This window comes from Stenella coeruleoalba (genome assembly GCF_951394435.1).
Source record: "Stenella coeruleoalba genome assembly, chromosome: 9".
Classification (NCBI taxonomy): Eukaryota; Metazoa; Chordata; class Mammalia; order Artiodactyla; family Delphinidae; genus Stenella; species Stenella coeruleoalba.
The window spans coordinates 14,329,821-14,351,080 of record NC_137155.1 but is presented as its reverse complement, the minus strand read 5'-3'; the positions used below and the strand labels follow the sequence as shown (position 1 = coordinate 14,351,080).

The following is a 21,260-nucleotide window of genomic DNA, read 5'->3' as shown; positions in this document are numbered from 1 at the left end:
TCTAAATTCTGTGTTTTTTCACACCAAACGGCAACCAAGAAAGCAACGCACCTCTAAATCAGAGTTCCACAGCGATCCTGAGACCCGGCACCTCCACAGACCTGCCACGTCCTACTGACAACTCCCAAGCGAGCAGTGTTTGCTGAAGAATTCAAGCATGTTCTTACAGCCAATGCATTCACTCACACTCTTGGATTTGTAGATTATAAATAAATTTTTTTTTGAGATTTGTAGATTATAAATAAAATTTTTAAGCTGAGATTTTTTTTAAAGTTGAGAATAGTAGATTATAAATAAAATTTTTATTTGTAGACATGATGTCTCTGGGCACCTAAGCAAACATGTTGTAAAATCCCTCTGACTTGATACAAATTATATAATCGAAAGTTATCAAGAAGAGATTGGTTGAATAGAATTTCTCCCCATTATTTTTGTCAGTAGTCCTGTAAATTCCATTGTTTAGAAAGATATGTACAGAATGGGAAAGTGGAAAAGAAGATGAATCCATCTCCTGGTGTTATCCAGTGCACTGCAGAGTTACAACTGAAAACACTTAGAAACTGGGCACTTGGGCAGTCCTAGCTATGTTCCCAAGTTAGAGATTGATATGATTCCACAGCTGGAAGGACCGGAGGCCTCATCTAACCCAGAGTTCTCATTTTACAAGGGAGGAAATAAGGTGGAGTGGCAGTAATCCTAGAGATGGAGCTGGCGACCTGGGTTTTAGTTCTGACTCTCCCACTAACAAGCATTGGAGCTGGAGTGACCCCTGAGTCCCTCTGGGAAGTAATGAAGGGAGATGAATCTCACAGTGTGAATCCTGGCTCCAGGCCGTCCTGGCCTTTTCCTGCCCAGCCCTTGTTCTGGATCCAACATGAGCTCTTGACTTGTCCAAAGATCCAAGCATTTGTATGAAAACACAGGATTCTCTTCAGGATCCATTTTAAAGAAAATCTTAAGAGGCAGCTAGAGAAGAGAAGGTTCCTACACTAAGACACAGTCTGGTGGACGGTACTCCTTCTCTCACAAACTACACTTAAAACATGGCAGGTCATAATTCCCCTTCAGCAAGACTGTACTGTGAGCTCTCCCATGGAACACCGTGCCTCCAATGCTGTTCCCTTCACAGGTTGCTCCTGGTATTACAAACTTCATTTGATAATCTATACGTTTCCTTTCTAATAAAGGAATTTAGTGGGTTTTTCTCCCCCTGACCTTCAGCTCAATCATCTTTTTCAATCTACTCTCCTAGTATTGCCTGCAGTCCCATCGTAAGCCTTAAGCAGCCTGGTCCCAGGGCAACTCAGCTGCTGGCAGCAGGGTTGCCATGGCAACATCTGTCCAATTTAGCTCCACACTTTCCTTAAAAATTAAGATCTCCTGCTGAAATGCCAAAGTTAAGGAATTTGGGGTTAATTTGGCCTTTAAGGTCATAGCAGAATATCTAATAACCATACATATTAAATTCTTAAAGTTTTAATTAGAGATTCATTTGCAAAGTGTATGGGAGAAATGCACAGGAAAGGTGGATTTATCTTTATAAGCAAAGGTAAATATTGTGCGTTGTACGCTCTCAGAGATTGGGACGTGAGCAAGTATTAGTTTCAGAAGTAGCCACAAAACACAGCTTCAATGGGGGTTGCAAAGAACTTGTTAGAGAGGCTCTTCAGAAAATGCCTTTACCCCACAATAAACATTTCACCCTGCCTGGCTATGGTATCTTTGAGCATTTGCTGCCACTACTCAAACTGCCTTCTAGTGAACAGGCTCAGGCTGGGGTTAGCAGAAGGCAGAGGCAGGGCTGCCAGACACACCCAGAGACTAAACCAAAAAACGGAGATCTGCAAATCACCTAAATGTCCTCATGCTCTGTTGGCAAAACTCCCAACCCTGACCCTGCCAAGAACCACAGGCATGTCCTTGGGCAAACTGTGACTCAGCCAGATGGCCGTCGGAGGCCTGAATCTTGAGCAAAGGTAAGCAGTTGACTGTCACATGTGGAAGACCCAACTGCCTACCCTCTGATATGACAGCCTTTGACTAGTCCCTGGACTTGGTAAGTAAAACACTCCATGCTGATCTGTCGCCCCATTTGCCTAGCAAATAGAAGCTGGAAAATAAGACACGATTCGAGGGTGCTCTCATTACAAAGGGTTTGGAAATCCTTAACTGTTTAACGTAGTAAGTTGTAGACTGCTGAGAGTACAAAGAGGACATAGTGTGTATCAAACACAACTTGTAAAGGAGAGATGAGAAAACTGGTAGAGAATGGGAAAATGATTTCCCAAGGCCGCCTCACTGGTGAGCCATGGAGCTAAGAGTCTCCAGGCTCTTGATTCAGGGATCTTTCCAATACATCCCCTTAGACCCTTGCTTTGCAGCCAAAGTGGAGGATTAGGATACCCATTGTCTCTGCGAAACTCAAGGTTGGGCTCTACAAGCATTTCTATTTCTTTTTGACCCTTCAGCTCCACATCAGGAATACGCACCAAGTCGAAGCATTGGTTGGAGAAAGTCCTGGTGTCAGCATGGAGGGATTTGAGCCCAGTTGTGACCCTGTTGGTTTTAGATTGGTCTGTAAATGTACTTTTATAAAAACCTGCTCTTTTGAAAAATACAGCATCTGGAGTAGTTATGAGATGAATACCTATGGATTAAAAATGTCAGGATTTGCATTTCATGTCATCACTTTCTGGGTGTGTGATCTTGGTTTAAACCACATAAACTCTCTGTGCCTCAGTTTCCTTAATCTGCAAAATGCGGTAATGATACCTAAAGAATGCTTCCTTCACGGGGCTTCCCCGGTGGTGCAGTGGTTGAGAGTCCACCTGCCGATGCAGGGGACACGGGTTCATGCCCCGGTCCGGGAAGATCCCACATGCCGCGGAGCAGCTGGGCCCGTGAGCCATGGCCGCTGAGCCTGCGCGTCCGGAGCCTGTGCTCCGTAACGGGAGAGGCCACAACAGTGAGAGGCCCGTGTACCGTAAAAAAAAAAAAAAAAAATGCTTCCTTCACAGGATTGCTGTGAGATAATGTATGTCAAATATTAGCATACAATATGGTCCTGTTGCCTGCGCCTTAACTCTCTTGGTGTTTCAGTCATACTGCCTTTCACTGCAGGCCAAACACAGTAATTCTAATTCTCTAAGGCAGCCCCTGGGTTGGTTGAGACTCAATATTGGCAACATTGAGACTCAATTTGCAAGAGAAAAGGAAGGGATCTCTGATCCAAAATCAAGCACTTTTTCCTGATCACACCTACGGTTTCAGTTCATGTCCACTAATGAGGAGAGGTCCGTGGAAAGGACCTTCTACCCTGGAGGTGTTGAGAGGATGAACAGAACAAGAAAGGGTAAGAACTGGTGCAGAACTATAAGACACACTGGTCTGAATGTTCAGTTCCATATTATCCATGGACCAAATGAACCTTGATACTGGGACCCACAGAGTGAGAGACCTGAGCCCGTAGACACATCTGCAAGGCTCTGCCAGTCAAAATCCTGGTTGGGGTAAGACTAGGATTGATGGAGGGCGGGGGTGGTGTTATAAAGAGTTGTCTTTTTAGCATTCCTGGCCATCAGCCCAATTGGGTCTGGTCTTACCCAACCGGGCTGATGGCCAGGAAAGGTATCAACGTGGGCTTATGCATTGAGCTCAGTAAATACTGAGAGAGAATAAGGGAGTTTTTATCCGGAAGTTAATTACAACCAAAGCCATGTTAAAAACAGCAAGTTCAAGCACTAGATTTAGCATGTGCCAAAAAGTATACACCAAGCCGGACACAAAAGGTCACATATTGTATGGTTCTATGTATATGAAATCTCCAAGGTAGATAAATCCATAGAGACAGAAAGCAGATTGGCAGTTCCCAGGGGCTGGAGGGGGGGGACCATGGGTATGGGGTTTGAACCTGGGGAGATGAAAGTGTTTTGGAACGAGATAGAAGTGGTGGTTGTACGTTAGGAATGTACAAAAGCCACTGAATTTTTCACTTTAAACCGATTAATTTCATGTTATGTGAATTGCACCTCAATAAGAAAAAAAACCACACGCCGAAAGTAACACTTAAAAAATCACTAGGCATGGGCTTCCCTGGTGGCGCAGTGGTTGAGAGTCCGCCTGCCGATGCGGGGGACGCAGGTTCGTGCCCCGGTCTGGGAAGATCCCACGTGCCGCGGCGCGGCTGGGCTCGTGAGCCATGGCCGCTGAGCCTGCGCGTCCAGAGCCTGTGCTTCGCGATGGGAGAGGCCACAACAGTGAGAGGCCCGTGTACCGCAAAAAAAAAAAAAAAAAAAAAATCACTAGGCACCCATCATCGACAAACGGCTGCTCGAAAGTGGAAGAACAATCTGAAACCTCACGATCATGTTCACATGTAATTAGAACACTGAAGAAATAATAACATTCCACAATCATCACATGGGTCTGTGCAAGAAGGGGCTTTGGAATATGAGACCCCAGAAAGCAGGGAAGATGGTTTACGTGTGCTGCCTAACAGCTGGCAGGTGGTTAATGAATACTTAATATCAGCCACATATGGAAACAACCACGGCCCCATTTTCCAGATATAGAAACTGACAACCCCAGGTCAACCTGCTCTGTGAGGTGTGAGGCGTGGGGAGTTTCCACCATCTACCTTCATCTTAGCCCTGGCTAACTCCATCTCTTCCCCGTGATGTGCTGCAGTGGTAGAGAGAAAGAAAGGTCTCGGCCCGGCCACTTGGGTCAACTCTGAATACATCTCTGGAGCTCACCTGCCTGTGTGCTCCTTCTATCACCCCCCTGAAGGAGGCTGCATGCCTCTGAACGCCCACAGCTTCCTGGAAGTGAAGGTTGGAACATTCCTTATCAATGGACCCAATATGAAGGTCCCTAGAAGAGAAGAAGTCTTCTCAGAAAAGGCAAAGAATTTTGATGGGATGCAGCTTCTTTAGGAACCAAGAGGAAATTTGCGCTGATGGGGACCTAAATAAGATCAAGTCCCTTAATATCAACGTGCAACAAAAGGGAAAGGGGTGCTGTTATCTTCCACATCTGCGGCCAGCTCCTTCCCAGCGTACAGCTTTCATCTACATCTGCTTATCTTGGAGGAAACCACTTATCGTGAAGATGATGACAATAATGATATTATCCAGCTCTCACTGTTGGAGGAACATCTACGTGTCAGGTGCTAAACTAGTGACCTGGATTATTTCCAAGCCCTTGCCAGAAACTTTGAAGGTAATTATCATTAATCCCATTTTACATTTATGGCAACTGGGGCTCAGATGTCACAAGGGCACTGTGCAGCATAAGGAGGAAGGTGGCCCTGTTTTTGATCACAATAAGCAGCTTCCTTTTCCTAAGTATAAAAATTCAATTATCTGAATGGAAACTGAAAGAGAGAAAATGACCATGTAATATTGGTATTTTAACAGCTTTGGCTGTAGTGTCTTTCAGGATCAGTAGATTACAGTGTCCATCAGTCAACAAATCAATGACTCAGAATTTACTGGGCATGTATTATTCACCCAGTTCTGTGCTGGGTGCCACGGAACACAAAAGAAACAGCTATTTGTTTGGCCTGCAGGGCACTGAGAATGTAATTAGCTGCTGATAGGAATATAGTCAAACTCAGAGAAAATAACCATTCTTGTGATTTTTTTCTGAGAAAGGTAAAAAAGGTACATCTATCTCCGAGACATGCATATCTGTCTGTCCGTCTATCTATCTATCGCCATATATATATCCACATCCATATATAATTATATACATTATAATGTGAAGCATGCTTCAGAGTGAGCACTTCGCGTGTGGACATAATTCTGTGATAATGAAGGGCAGACGAGAAATTGCTGGCTTCCTCTGTTCCTCAGGTCTTCCTCTGACAGATCCGAGCTCACATCTAGAGGCACAGTGGAAGCCTGAGCTCCCATGTTCACTCTGCACAAGGAGAAAACTCAATGCTGTTGCCCACACACACGCCCATCACAGAAGGATGCCTGGACTACTGTGTAATGTACGCCTCACCCAGCACCAGTCTGTGTGAACCAGGACGGCAGGAGCCATATCTACTGCCTGCATCATCGTATCCCCCAGACCCAGAACAGAGCCAGACATCTAGCGAGGACTCAGCTATATCTACCAGCTGAACGAAGGAGGAAACTAGTACATGCATTCTACACACACAGATAGAAATATTCCTGGAAAGATGAAGTTCACAGACCATAGTGTATATCTCTATCTGTGTATCTATTTACCTATCCATCTACCTATCTATGATCTATAAATCATCTATCTGTTTACCTATTATCTATCATCTATCTATCTATCTATATCTGTTTACCTATCAGTTATCTATCATCTGTCTACCTATCTATCTATCATCATCTATCTGTTTATCTATCATCTATCTATCTAATCTATCTATATCTGTTTACCTATCAGTTAACTATCTATCATTTGTCTATCTATCTATCATCATCTATCTGTTTACCTATCAGCTACCATCTATGTATCTATCTATCTATCATCAATCTATCTATAGTTGTTGGTTTAAATTGGTCCTGACAAGTCAACTTAAGTTTGGTGAAATGTTCAAAAAACGAAACACAAAAGTAGTTCCTCAAATAATGGGTCAGTGTTTCACCTTCCAGGATTCTAAAATTATTCTAAAAATTCTAAAATTCTAAAAATATCTACCTCGATCTTTTCCCCATTTATTTGTTTTGGAAACAATGTTAACCCTAAATTTAATTACACTGCATTATTTCTTTAAAAATAATAGGGAAAAAAGACATTGGTCCACTTCACATCATTGGAGCAAAATATAGGAGCAGACAGAAATTTAGAGAAAGTTAGAAGGGATTCTCTGCAAGAAAATAAAATAAATGTAGGTAAAAATCATCTTTATCTGGTTTTGACCTAATTCTCTGATATATTTCTAAACAAATATTGATTTTTTTTCTGAAGAAAAATTTCAGTACTTATATAACATGGAAACGTCTGGAGAAGAGGTAGCAAGTGTTGGTTTTTAAAACGTATCCTGCAGATATACTGGTAAAATTTGGTGTTGTAGGGAAAAACTAAAAACAATATAAGCTAGGTGGGGAATGAGACAACAAACAAAAATGTAATAATTAAACTTTTCTTGGGAGCCCGAGGTTTCTTTGTGAACTGCTGCTCAAATTTCCTGTTTTCGAAATTACATTTGCCTCTTTTTTTTTTTTTTAACAAAACACCACAAATTTCACCTCATACGAAATGCATTCTGTCAAGACTGGAAATAGTAACCGTGTGGTGACATTTCGGCAGCAAAAATGATGACCTCAAAAGGTCACATCAACCCCATCGTGACCGATGACACCCACAGCCAACCTTCTAATTAATGCTCGGGACACGGTGTGGATTTCCATCTCTTTACAACTAAATATCACACATCTAGCAACAGAAGAGAGATTTCTTTAGAAAAAATAACCCTAATATTATCTCAATTATGACCAGAAAAAAGAAGCTATAAACCTACATTAAGAGAACAAAAGCACATTTTATCTGAGATTATTTTCTTAATTAGAAGGGTGGACTTGGGGGGAGAACTGACTTTATCCAAGTGTGTCCATTTTAAAACATGAAAAGTAGCCACTTCGGATGAGTATTAGGCAAATCAAACTGCTGGAAACTGCCTTCTCTTACTATTATTTTTTAGTCCATTTGAGGGTGGAGAAATCAACTGCTTGAACTTTTTCTTCTCAGAGGGGATGACTGACATGGTCAGCTCAGGACCTGCTGTTCTTAATCATCTCTGCATCTCAGCAGGTGCCTGAATCCTTCATAAGATTCTCCAAACTGCCTTGCATTTCACAAGGAATCTAAATTTTCTATTCTCTAAAGTTCACATAAGCTTTAGGAGACAAGCATTTTCAGAATGAAGAATTCTTCCAGGGACTTCCCTGGTGGTCCAGTGGTTAAGAATCTGCCTTCCAATGCAAGGGAAGCGGGTTTGATCCCTGGTCAGTGACCTAAGATCCCACATGCGGCGGGGCAACTACTGAGCCTGTGTGCTCTGGAGCCCACGCACCACAGCTAGAGAAAAGCCCGCGTGCCGCAACAAAGATCCCATGTGCCACAACTAAGACCCAACGCAGCCAAATGAATAAATATCTTTTTTAAAAAAAGAATTCTTCCAAACATCTCCTTACCCAACATGAGGGAAGCCCGTTCTAGTAATGGTTGATGCTTATACCATACAGTTTGCTAAATATTTTTAACACCACCCTTGATTTAAAAGATTATAATTCTTTTATAAATCTTTATATATGTAGTAGGTACGACACAATAGGTACTTGATAATTGGTAGCTACTCAGATTCTTCATTGGAAAACCAAGGAACTTAGACTTTGAGAAAACAAAACCTACTTATATAAGTTTGTTAAAGTAAGGATGGGTATGAGAGGTTATGTGGTCACGGCCATTAGAGGATCAATGTTCGAGTCTGTATTTAACACATGAGCTTGTCTATTTCACATCTCCACCCTACTGTCAAACCCAGAATACCTTTGCTCAAAACCATGGGCGTTGACGTCATTAAGCCTTACACTGAATAGTCTGGGGCACTGAATCAACTGGGTTTAAAAACACTGGTATACACTACTATATATAAAATAGATAACTGCTATATAGCATAGGTAACTCTACTCAATACTCTGTAATGACCTATATGGGAACAGAATCTAAAAAAGAGTGGATACATGTGTATGTATAACTGATTCACTTTGCTGTACAGCAGAAAGTAACACACACACACATTGTAAATCAACTCTACTCCAATAAAAATTAATTTTAAAAAAAGCACTGGTAAAGATGGAGTCTGTGCTGCTCTTCAAAATAGAAATTTGATGACAACCTTTCAGAACTGAAGCCATTTCTAAATCAATATCTGAACCTAATCAATATCTTTCTAACTCCCTGGCATGGTCCATATTCTTTTTAAAATCAATTTTCTTCTTAATTGTAACAGCATTCGAACATGCAATTGTCTCTTTCCTTTCCTTTGTTATTTAAATCATCCTAAGCTGAGTGGAGAGATCTGACACCAAATGAAAATGCTCCGTCTGCACTGAGTTACTAAGATCACCTGAGAATCTGGGAATGAGAGTTAAGAAGAAAAATCCCGGACACTGGAGCACAGCACCTCAGCACTTCCCAGTCTACAATCTGTGCAAACAGCCTTTTTAGGAGGGACTCAGTCTAGCAGAACACAGTCTTGTTTTCCTTACAAAACTTGGTCCAACTGTGTACCTTTACATGGAAAATACGATCATTTTTCTTGAGTAATTCTTAATTTGTATTTTGCATCACTATCTTGCCCTATTATTTATTTTTTCTACTCTGTTAATAAATAATACATTTGACAGATGACCTACCCTTTTCCCAGTAAAACAACCTAGGGCACTGACAGCAAAAATATAGCTTTTATTTCTCTAGTTATCTCACCTAGGCAATGTTATTTTGGGAATAGGGAGATTGGTCTACCTCTTCTTTTTTTTTTTTTTTTTTGCGTTACGCGGGCCTCTCACTGTTGTGGCCTCTCCCGCTGCGGAGCACAGGCTCCGGACGCACAGGCTCAGCGGCCATGGCTCACGGGCCCAGCCGCTCCGCAGCATGTGGGATCTTCCTGGACCGGGGCACGAACCCGCGTCCCCTGCATCGGCAGGCAGACTCTCAACCACTGCGCCACCAGGGAAGCCTGGTCTCTCTCTTTGTACAGATTCTGGGAAGGCTGTAGGGTACCCTGATTGAAATTCTTGGGAGATATTTTAACTGCATTTCATAAGTGAACTATTGTTCACTCTCCCTGGGAAACTTTGGTACACTTCCCTGGTAAATTTTCCTTGGTATCATTCTACACTTTCACATGTGTTAACTTATCCAATTCAATAGGGTGCATATAGAGCCCATCCCGGTTTTCGATGTGGTGTGGTGTGTGGCTGAAAGGAGCAGGTCAGAGAAGGGTTCCAGGCAGACAAAGCAGTCTCCACTCTTGCACAAAATACATCCTCAAGCTCTCTTGTGCTATAACAGCCAGCACCAGACTTGACTTTGAGCAAACAGTTGTTCCCATAGAAGGCTTTATAGATTCAAGGATTTCTAATATCGGATTTCAGTCCCTCCTGGGGCCTTCACCAACCTACAAAACTAATATTGTAAGAAATCAACGTGTAGACACAACCAACAAGGTGATGACCCTTCTGTCTATCATCTGCAGGTTAGTCCCTAATGGAAAGCCCATCTCCAGCCATCACAGGTGGGGCGGAGCATTAACAAGTCTGGTTATCTGTGAGTTATTACAACCTATTGACCATGAATGGGAGAGTTATCAGAAAGAATCAAGGCACCCTTTTTTGAGAACCAAGCCTGTGGCTACATGACAGTGTAAGAGCAGGTCTCTGGATACCTTCCTTAAAAAAAAAACAATATGCAGTTTCCCTGTCAAAGGAGTAAAGGCCATTTGAACCCGGGGAGCCATGACAGATACGCAGGTGATTTGGTCCAAGTGAAACATGAATGAGAAGGGAGAAATGGGATGATGAGATGAGCACAGCTAATGGCAGGGGAGGCGGGGGGAGGGTGGAAGGGAGGTGGCGCTCACCTCTGCCCCCTCCACTGGCTCCTCAGCCTGGGTGTCAAGTCCAAGGTCCAGCCCGGCAGCAGGTGGTACAGCAGCTGGGGGCTCCTCTGCTTTCGGCTCTGTGGGCGGAGCCTGTTCAGGTTCAGCCTTTGATGGTTTGAGGATTAGAGGAAAAAGATTCAAGAAGTGAATAGATAACATGACGGAATACTGGACAATTACGATTTTCTTCGTCATCCTACAGGCAATTAGCTTCATTAAATCTGTGCTGGAAAAAACCCGCACATTAGGCATGATGGGTCTTTACACAACTGAAAAGTCTAGGAATAAACTCTTATTAAGCTTCACATTACCATCACCAAGCACTGTTATATCCCTTGAAGTTTGGCAAAAAGACTTACCATTTTGGCTACTCATTTTACTTACTTTCAACATTCTGAGTATTCACTTCCTTAGGTCATCTATAAGAGATCCTGATACGGTACTTTCTACTACTGAGCAGAGAGAGGAGAGATCCTAGGAGCTCCCACCTTTGGAAATTGGAAGGAGTAGGGAAGAGCTCACGGAAACACAATTCTGGGACCTCCCCACTCTGTTGATATGCAATGCAACCAAAAAAATGAGGGACCATCCCAATACTCAGATCAAAACGCATTAAGGTGCATGAAAAGGTCACTATGAAGTTACTGCGCAACTGCCCCAGCTGGGAGGAGTAGATCCAACCACCTGGCAAGGAGACACCACAGTCATAGATACTTGGCCGCCTTACATTTTGTTCGTTCCCTTATTCCACTTTTCCCTCCAACAAAATCCTTAGCCATCAGTTTTTTGTGTTTTTTTTTCATATAAGAAACTAATTCTTTAGGGAACCACAGGCAGTATTCTCTGTGGTACCAATTAGACTCTTCTACTTGTGTGGATAAGAGTGAGGTCTTTTCTTCCCACTGTGACCCCTACACACAGACACCCTCCTGATTCCACTTATATGCTGAATCAAGCCTCTGGCATCTCTTACCTCCAGATTTTTTGAGTTTTAAAATTAGCATGATTAAATAACAACAGGCTATGAAAAATAGCACAGCCAATGCAAGTTACCACGGCTACTGAAATTGTTTCCTCTCTTTTGATTTATAGATTAATGTAAACACACTACTTAGCATGACTATTTCACTAAATGGATGGCCACTGTAGGGCACTTTAAGATCATTTTCTATTAGGGCATTTAAACCATAAGAAAGTTTAAAAGCGTTTTCCTAGAGGAGTACGGAGTCTCCAATAAATACTTCCTTTGGAGGAATCAGTAACTTCCGTCAGACATTCGCCATGAGCAATCAAAAGCCATCTCTAGCTCTCCCATATGTCCACCGAAGCTGGTGCACATGGCAAGCTGCATGGGGAAGTGATGGAGAAGTTATGCTGAGATTATAGAAAATAACGATAGCCTGCTGTTGGATAAATACGCAAAATACTTGTCTTGTGCCCTCCACCAAAACCTCCACTGTGACGCATACCAAGGTCATACCACCCTTCTCTTGAAAGGGCTTCATAAAATGAAAGGACACTTAGGGAGATAAATGTACAGAGGTTTGATATTTTTATGGGCTTTTATAACCTTTAAGGGGTGATCAGACACAATTTTTAAGAAAGAATGAGATAAAATTCACTCTCATCTACTCTCAGGAGTCCTTTATGGGGAAAGATTTCACTTGTATTGTTCAAGAGGAATTATCTTCATAATGGACTGAGTTTTCCTTGCAGCAAAGAGCTACTGTAAGCTCTCAGAGTATGATCTAACCATTTTGGAAGTCGAGGTGATTTGCTATGAGAGAATGGTATCAGATGACCTACACAACAAGGATAGGAAGGGTAATTTGACGAAGAGCAAGAAACCCATAGGCTGATGGCTGTCCCCTGGCGAGCTGAGTCTGCAATGGAGGATGAGGGGTCAAGAGAAGTTTCAAAACGTGTATCAAATAAATATATCTGTGCACATTAAGAAAAAACCCAGAAAATCAAACACAGAGATAACTTAAAATGAAAACATATTTGCATCAGAGGCTGGGTTTCTTGGAAGTGCGAGGAAATTCTGAAGTTTTACATACGGCGAGAATAACTAGGGTGATTTCATGAATAAGTCCAATGGCGTCTCCTTGCTGAGGTCAGACAATGACTCAATGGAAGCAAAGTATGAAGGGGAGGAGAGACGGGTTATGTCCTACGAGTCACAACATTTTTCTCTATTTATAATATCACACCGAATATTATAATATAGCATTACACACTTAACAACTTAAATTCTAGGGGGACAAATAGAACTCACTGAATGATGAGTAAGGCTGAAGCGTGACAGCATGTTTGCACATAAAATCAGCTACTTAACTCTGGAAATAGAAACCACTTTCCTAATTCTTCTAAGATAATGTAAAATTGAAAATGTTTTGTCAAGATAGAAAGAAAAACAAAGGTAAATTGTGAACAACATCTTGTAGAAAGATCTCAGAGTAGTCCTGTAGGAATTGTGCCCTGTTTCAACCACTTTTTTTCCTATGAGAAGCCTCCCTTGACAAGCATTGCAAGTGGGTTGATACCATGCCACACCCATCTGGGAGCGCTGGTAAGGACTTGCTGTTGTTTGCTGGAGTAGAGACCATTATACATTCAGAGGAGACGTATACTCTATATTTATTACTGACAGCAGGATGCCACAATGGTTTAACTCTGAGACTCAGAAATGGAATTGTTTTAGAACAAAACGAGTAGTGTAACTTTGGTGCACATGTTCCGGCATCCTCTGTGATAAGCTAGAAAGAAGGTCAATGCAGAGGAAGAAGAGATGGGTTGGGAGAATGGAGTTAAGGGTCTAGTCACATTCCAATATGGCGACTACCTTATGATCCTGCTTCTCCAAACTGGGGAGAGCTAATTTATTGAGAACTTCAAAGGGCCATGGAGGCAACCCTGAGCCCAGGGCAGGGTTTGCAGATTCAAAAAGGTTTAAACTTGTACACAAGGGATGTCCCGTGGGGCCATAAGATGCAGACTGGGGAGATGTGCAGTTGACTACCAACTGCAGCCTCCACCTTGCTCAGACCAGTCAATGAACCCATGTCGGGACACTGCCCTGCTCCCGGGAAGATCCCATATAATCACAGCTCAGTGGGAGAGGGTCACTGCGATTCCCAGTTCCCCACAGGGCAACCCTAGCAGCATCTACAATGCTGGGAATGACGAAGCTAAGTTCCCCAATGGAAAGAAGATGCAAGAAGTCTGCTTCAGAGAACACATAAAAAGAGAAGGGGAGGGCAGGCAATGGAAGCTCCTAGAACCAGCTGTAGGGGGTAGAGAGATGTTCAGAGAAACTTAAAAACCACTGGATTCTATGCCAGGAATTTGCAACAGTAATAGGTGTGAATTTAATGATGACCCATTGCCTTTTCGTTTATACCAGGGTCCCTCCGTTTTTCTTAACCCATTCTCAACTGGTAATTAAAAATCTCATCCTCCAGCACCAGTATAACCTTTACTCCATCAGCACCCCAGACTGAAAACCACCAATGACCATGAAATGGAGGTCTCTCTGGCTCCGTTATTAACATCAATATAATCTGAATTTTAAACATTGAAATCTTTACTTGCAGGCCTCACAGGCTCCACCTTTTTATCTGGTTACCCAAAAGGCAAAAGTACAACAACCTCCGGACAAGGTGCTAGAGAAACACTTGCCTTTGAAAAATATCAAATTAGCCTTGAAGACAAACTTCCCGGAGCAGAAATCCTTACTTAGAAGTGAAATCACCTGAAAGGAAAAAGTCCTTCTCCTTAAACCCAATTCTAAGTTTCCAAAACGAAAGCCAGAAGCTGGGATAATCCTATGCCATTCCCACGGGAAAACCAGTGTGCTACACATAACCATGAACTAATCCTCAAAGAGCCCAAACCCCTGTAGTATAGCACTGGGAAGCTCTCAGTGATGTCACTCAAGGTCTCTTCATTCAACTTGACGAGTAAGCTGCTGCTAAAAACGTTTCCCATGATAACTGAGTTTGTAAGAATCTCCTCTAACCCCCAGAGTAACCCTTCTGCCTCCTCACTCCCCAGCTAAGCTTTTCTCTCATCTCATTTGACAGTAAAGTAGGAATCCTACCTCTACTGTGCACTACTTCCTTCTACAACTCACAAAATGAAGGGAGGACATGAGAAATGAGGTAGCTTCCGGTTCAAGGAAAAGCAAGGATCTACTTTCAAGCATGAATTCTCGAGGCAACTTCATCGTCAGTCCCGTAGCATAAGGTACAGTCACTCAGAAACACCCATGTACAGGTTCGTTCCCCGGTCCGGGAAGATCCCACATGCCGGGGAGCAACTAAGCCCGTGCGCCACAACTACTGAGCCTGCGCTCTAGAGCCCGCGAGCCACAACTACTGAGCCCGCGCGCCTAGAGCCCGTGCTCCACAACAAGAGAAGCCACCGCAATGAGAAGCCCGCACACCGCAACGAAGAGTAGCACCCGCTCACTGCAACTAGAGAAAGCCCGCAAGCAGCAACGAAGACCCAACGCAGCCAGATAAATAAATAAATTTATTTATTTTTTAATTAAAAAAAAAAAAAGAAACACCCATGTCCTTGATGGATAGACTGTGTTCCACTGAAGCCCGTAATTAAGAGACTGATTTTTGCTGGGATCACTGTGCCTTTATAAACAGAAGCAGCCACATTCAAAGTCACACTGAGATTTTTCGGAAGCTCTCCTTCTCATTTTCTAGAAAAGAGGGGGCTACAGAAACCACACGCTGGATTTCAGGCTCTAAATAACCTACAAAGATCAACCTTGGATCATTTGGTGGTAACTAACAACATCCCCAAAACACAAACCAAAATCAGCTTACCAAGTTACAGATCATATCCTGGTCTGTCTGCATCGTGAATAATGTAGTGTCCTGCGGCTGAAAATTGGGAATAAAGTAGAATATTCAAAATTATTAGGGTTTCAGGTAATTTGCCAAAAAAGCAACAACAAAGGTATCATATAAATTAGCTCACATGAATTGTGTCAATAAATACATTATAAAGTTCTTTTAGTCTCTTTTTATTTAAATCAGAAAAGCAAAACATGCAGAGATAATTTTTTGCCAGCAGTTATTCTACATAGAAACCTGAGCTAGCAGAATTCAATGATCTGATGAGAGACATTATGTAAAGGGCAGTGTCTTCAGAGGCATCTTTGGTCTGCAGCTTCTCCTCTGGACATCAACATCAAGTTAGAATTTAATGGATCTAAGCTACAAATTTAAACGTTTTAAAATGTTGGAACCTTAATCTTACTATATCACTGAAGTGTGACTTCTATGAGTTAATTATGAGCCATAACTTAAAAACTGTATACAATATATTCATTCAGGATACGAATCCTAAAAAAATCAAGGTGGAGGAAATCTCAGGGAACAGTGATCTCTAGGAGAATCTTCATCAGGTAGCCAGACTTATACCCTCCAAACAGGAGACTGAAAGAATCTTTCCTGGGTAATCTGACCAAAGAAATCCCCAAAGAATTAAACATCAATGGTTCCCCAACAGAAAAGATGAGCCAGTGACATTTGGTTAAAGATGGTGGATTGAACACAGGCAATTACCTCCAGAATCCAAACTAAATAACAATAAGAAAATTAATTTTTAAAGGCATAAACCCATAAGGGTAAAAAGAATGGGAACAAAAACAACATCAACAAAATTCTGAAACTGAAAAGCAAATGAACGAACAGTAGGTAACTTGGGGAACCAAAAACATCTGTACCTTAAGTTGATGTAAGAAATGCCAAAAGGCAGGCCAATTTATTACTCATAAATCCCAATGGATCAAGAATTAGAAAGATGGGGACCACAGGAAATGGAAATTAGGATGCTGCTAAAGACAGATGAACTGGTTGGAAGTCTATTAAAAAGTACTTAGACCTAGAGATACTCTCATCTACCTGAAAACCAAGCAATACCCTTTCCACCCCCGACTTGAGATTATTTTCAGAGGCTGAAACAGAGGGTCTCTGGACTGGGGGACACACAGGCATGTTAGGAAAGCAGCAGGATTAAATGAAAATTTACATAATAAATATTTAGACATGGGCTCCTCCTCTCCCAACTTCTTCCCCATTCAACTCCCATTACACTGGCAGCCAGGCTTGTACCCCTGCACCCCTGCACATACCCAGACAGGAGACCAGAAGAGTCTTCCCAGGGAAATATGACCAGCTCAAGAAAAAAAAAAAAAAGCCTAAAGAATCTGACACTAGGAATTCCTCAACAGGAAAGATAATCCTACAACAGAATCCTACAACAATACCCATAGTCAATGAGCTCTACCTACTTGTACAAGTCTCTCAGCTTTTCAGTGTCCCCCTCTCATGAAATACGAGGAGACAGCCAAGATTAACAAACATTTAAGAAAAGTTTCAAATATTAAAGGGAGACCGAATAGGTTTAAAAGAGTGGAAGAAACAAAGACTTTACAGGGGGGAAAAGACCTTTGAAAATTATTATTATTAATACCCTTGGAAATATAATGGAAGATGCTGTATTCATGACACAAGAAGAGGATGTTATTAAAAACCAAATAGTCAGTAAACAAAAAAAAGCTCTTGGAAATTAAAAAAATATATAGAAGTGAAAAATCTGTTGGAACAGTTGGAAAGCAGAGAAAGAGAAAAGGGAAAAGCAAAGAGAAAGAATTAATTAGAAGACAAGCTCAAGAAGCCAGCATATGAAAAAGAGAAGGGTTACAGAATGAGAAAACAAAAGAAAGCAAAAGAAATCATCAGGAAGAAAAAGTCCCCCAAACTGAAAGACACAGTCTTAGATTAAAAGGGCCCAGTACAATGTATGAAAATAGACTCAGACCACAGTACATCATTGTAAAATCCTAGAATCACTGGGGTATAAAGATTACACAGACTTCCAGAAAGAAAGAGAAGAAGAAGGTGGGAGGGGTACATAAGGGAGCAGAGAGAGAGAGAGAAAGAGAGAGGGTTTCTTACAAAAGATCAAGAATCAAAATGACAATTTCTCAGTGGCAAGGCTAGGAGGTAGAATCGGGTGGAGCAATGGCTCCAAAATTCTAAAGGAAAACAGTTTACAACTTGTAATATAATATCCAAACTTACAGTCCATTATGTACATGGGAACACAAATATTTTCAAACAAAGAAGGTCACAAATACATGCTTCTTGCGCACACTTTCTCAGCAAGCTACTGGAGGATGTGCTCTACCCAAATGAGGAATTTAGCCCCAAATGAGGACAATCTGTGTCCTGAAAAGAGTGGATGGACAGAAGACAGGTGAGGCAATCCCCACAGTAGACGTGATGGGAGACCCTGTGACAATAGCCGTAGCAGCAAGTTGTAGCCATGGAATCCCCAGGTCAGGCTGGAGCCATCCAGAAGGATAGCGTCAACCTTCAGGAGGATGAAACTTAAAGAATGTTTAATGTTTTAAACAAAACGAGAGGAGATTTCTATAACCACAGAGTATGGGGTTGAATTAGTAATAAGTACCTAGAAAACTAAGCAAACAAACCAACATGCTAACAAACAAGACCCTACAATTATTTCCTCAAAGGAAAAAAAACGTTGGCATAAAAGGAAATGTAAACTTCATGACTTGAGCACTAAGAGCGTCTATAGCATCCTGATAATACCACCAATGATTGGCTGGCTGTCTATGACATCAGTGGAAGGACAGGAAGCACAGAGAGATGTGAACTGTGGCCACAGCAGGTTGAAAGCGCTTTAAGTCCTCATCTTCCAGAGAGATAAGTCCATAGCTAATGCTTCGGAAATCAAGAAGGAGCATTAGAAGAAAGTCATGCACACATATGGGGGTGAAATCAGAGAATCTGCTACAAGGTGTGAAAGTATTTTCCTCTAAGAAGCAGGAAATCAGGGGATGTAAGACGGTCTGAAGTTTTTAAATTTAAAAAAAAACCTTATAAAATGTTGTTACTCTTTAAACTATGTGCATTTATAAGTGATAAATACAAACTTAAAAAATAAGAAATGAATTCTCATGACCCGACCTTTCAAAGGAGTTCTCTTCTATGGAAGAGACATGTTATCATCTCTCTGTGCGTTTGTGTGTTATCTGTATTTGGGTGTAGGTGTGTGAGTCAGTGGGTCTTCTCTTTTTATAGGTAACATGGGGGAAAGTAGTCAAACTTTTAAATGGAGAAATTCTGAATGTTAAAATTCAAAATTGTTCATGTCTAATATTCTGAGAAAAAGCACTCATCACAGACAAGCAGATATTTGAAGTCTCCTTTGAAGAGGTTTTCAGAACTTATTCCATGAACTTGACAGCCACGTGGCCTGCCTTTCACATGGGTTACACTGTCCATCTGTTGGGACATATACAGTGAATGGGACAGTCCACTGTGTGGCACGTCTTATTGGTCAGAGCCAACCTACAGTTTCTGATCTTCCAGTGGTTCCTTCCTGAAGAACCACTGAAGAAATAAGGTTCCGCGTAGTATGACTCTTAGATAAATATTTAGAAGGAGGCTCCTAAAAATCTCTTATATTGTCTGAAGATCCATCTCATTAGTTCAAAACAATCCTATCTCCTCTTTTCCAACAGCTGAACCTAGGAGATCTCTCAGATAAAGACAACTTCTCATTTCTAGTGGAGGCATCATCAGAATTCCATGGTAGAGCTAATAATATTAACAAGAGCTAACTAGAGTCAAGGAGCACTTAGTATGTGCTAGGCTGCTGGGCTAAATCTCTACGTTCACATTTCATTTAATCTTCACAACAACGCTGCAACATTGCTCCTATTACTGTTTCCATTACTGAATTCACAAGAAGTGGGCTCAAATTTTATGCTGACGTACTTAAACATTATGCTATCCCAGCAAGCAGAGGTCCACATTTTTCAGATTTGCATCATTCTCAACAGATGGAATTTGCCAGCAAATTGATTTCTTACCTGGGTGAATCCATTAAATGGACCTCCAGAAGCCTAAACAGAAATGGGAATCAGAGTACGTTATTTTTTTCATTACTTTTGTAGGATTGGTAAATGTCTACTAGACAAGTGGGAAAGTAAAAACCACTGTAAATTTTAAAATAATACAAAAGGCTGCTGTGCATGAAAATGCTTAGGAAATGGAAAAGGCCATACTGTATTATTTTAAATAGGCTGACAAAAAAAAGAACAACATTATTTTTACAATTATTGCTGGTATGTGGCTCAGGGCTAACCAAAGCCCACTTTCTCAATAATGAGAACATGATTCCAGACAAGAGCCAGGAGTGGTTAAATAGCTCGATTTTTTAGCCATCCATAGAATCTGGAAGCATTTCCAGTATTTCTCTAAATACATCATTTTGATGAACAGCTATTATGAGATTTTATAGCTTCCATGGGCCTGGGTAGAAACATTTCATGTGTTTTTACCGGGGTAGAACCACTTTAGGAACAGTAAATCTGTCTGTTTTATATATATATTTAGTGCTTGAACAACAAAAGTGAAAGTAGAAAGAATAAACAGAGTAAATAGGATGGTAAAGTAGACACTCATTAGTTTCCAACACCATCATTCTGCTTTTTGTGTTGTTGTTCTGGGGGATTTTTGTTTGTTTGTTTTGTCAACCTATTTTGTGTTTGGTTTGCACAGATTTCAAGAGGTACATGACAATCTGTCAAGGAGATGAAGCAGATCTTGGAGAAGATAGTGATGGATGATGAAGTCGGTGAGAAACATTAGGAAAAACAGAACCTACAAAAGTCTTTGGCTAGTCTATACTACATACTGGGGTAAGTACCTCTTCTTTATCAGCCTCTATTTCCTGGTACAACAATCCATATCTCTGGTTAGCAATTTCATCTTCAGATAAATCTGAGTTGTTGGTGTCATTGTCTTGGGGACTAGTGGAACTCTCGGTGCTAACATTCTGGGAGGTTCCCATAACCAATGGTCTAGCTATCTCTTGACTCTGTTCCCCACGGCTAGCAATGGCTTGTTCCCCACATACCTCTGCTAGTAAGTCCACCTCCAGCCCTTTCTTGCTCCCAACTGTGTCTAAATGTTCCCAGCAATTATCTAAGCTTCCCGTATCTCTGATAGGCCAGTGACTAATAGAATCAAGGCAACTGGCAAATCCACTTGCTTGGCCATCTGGTATACCAGAGAATTCCAATATATCCGTATTATTCACTGCTGAATCCAAGCTTGGCTGCCAGATTTGGCCTGGATCTGTCCCCCAAGAGTCTGGTTTTGCAATTTTTGGCAAGTTAATGGTATGGCTACAGTTCCCAGTCACTGTACTTTCAGGTTCCTCTATTAATGAATCTTCGGCCTTACACAAACACCAATCTCTTCTGTTTGCATTAGTTCCCAGAGCATAATTAAGATCTCTCCTAGACTGAGCTGCTGCTTCATGTTTTATCGATAAAACAACAGACTGATTTCCATCTCTGTTACTTCCAGGCGCATGTAACACAGCCTCACACTGCATCTCTTCAGCATCTGCACTGCCCTGTGCTGAGTGATACATTTTATCATGGTTAGGAGGGTCAATTACATTTTTCTTTATGTTTTTTCCAGCTAAGAACCATTCCTCTGTGCTGGCATCTTCAGGATTAGATACAGAGTCAGTATGGAGAGGC

At 41.6% G+C, this 21,260-nt stretch overlaps 1 protein-coding gene across 4 annotated transcripts in view; it reads right to left on the bottom strand.

The window, feature by feature from the left end:
* Positions 1-21,260, bottom strand: part of AMPH (amphiphysin) — a 183,552-nt gene that overhangs the window by 15,269 nt on the left and 147,023 nt on the right. For 3 of the 4 annotated variants that reach the window (XM_079931516.1, XM_079931518.1, XM_079931515.1), the window contains 3 exons: positions 19,578-19,610; positions 15,493-15,549; positions 10,628-10,753 (listed from right to left, as the gene is read on the bottom strand). In XM_079931516.1, the coding sequence (XP_079787642.1) occupies positions 10,628-10,753; positions 15,493-15,549; positions 19,578-19,610 (216 nt within the window). The remainder of the gene's footprint in view (positions 1-10,627; positions 10,754-15,492; positions 15,550-19,577; positions 19,611-21,260) is intronic. The other variant, XM_079931517.1, reaches the window with a different exon arrangement.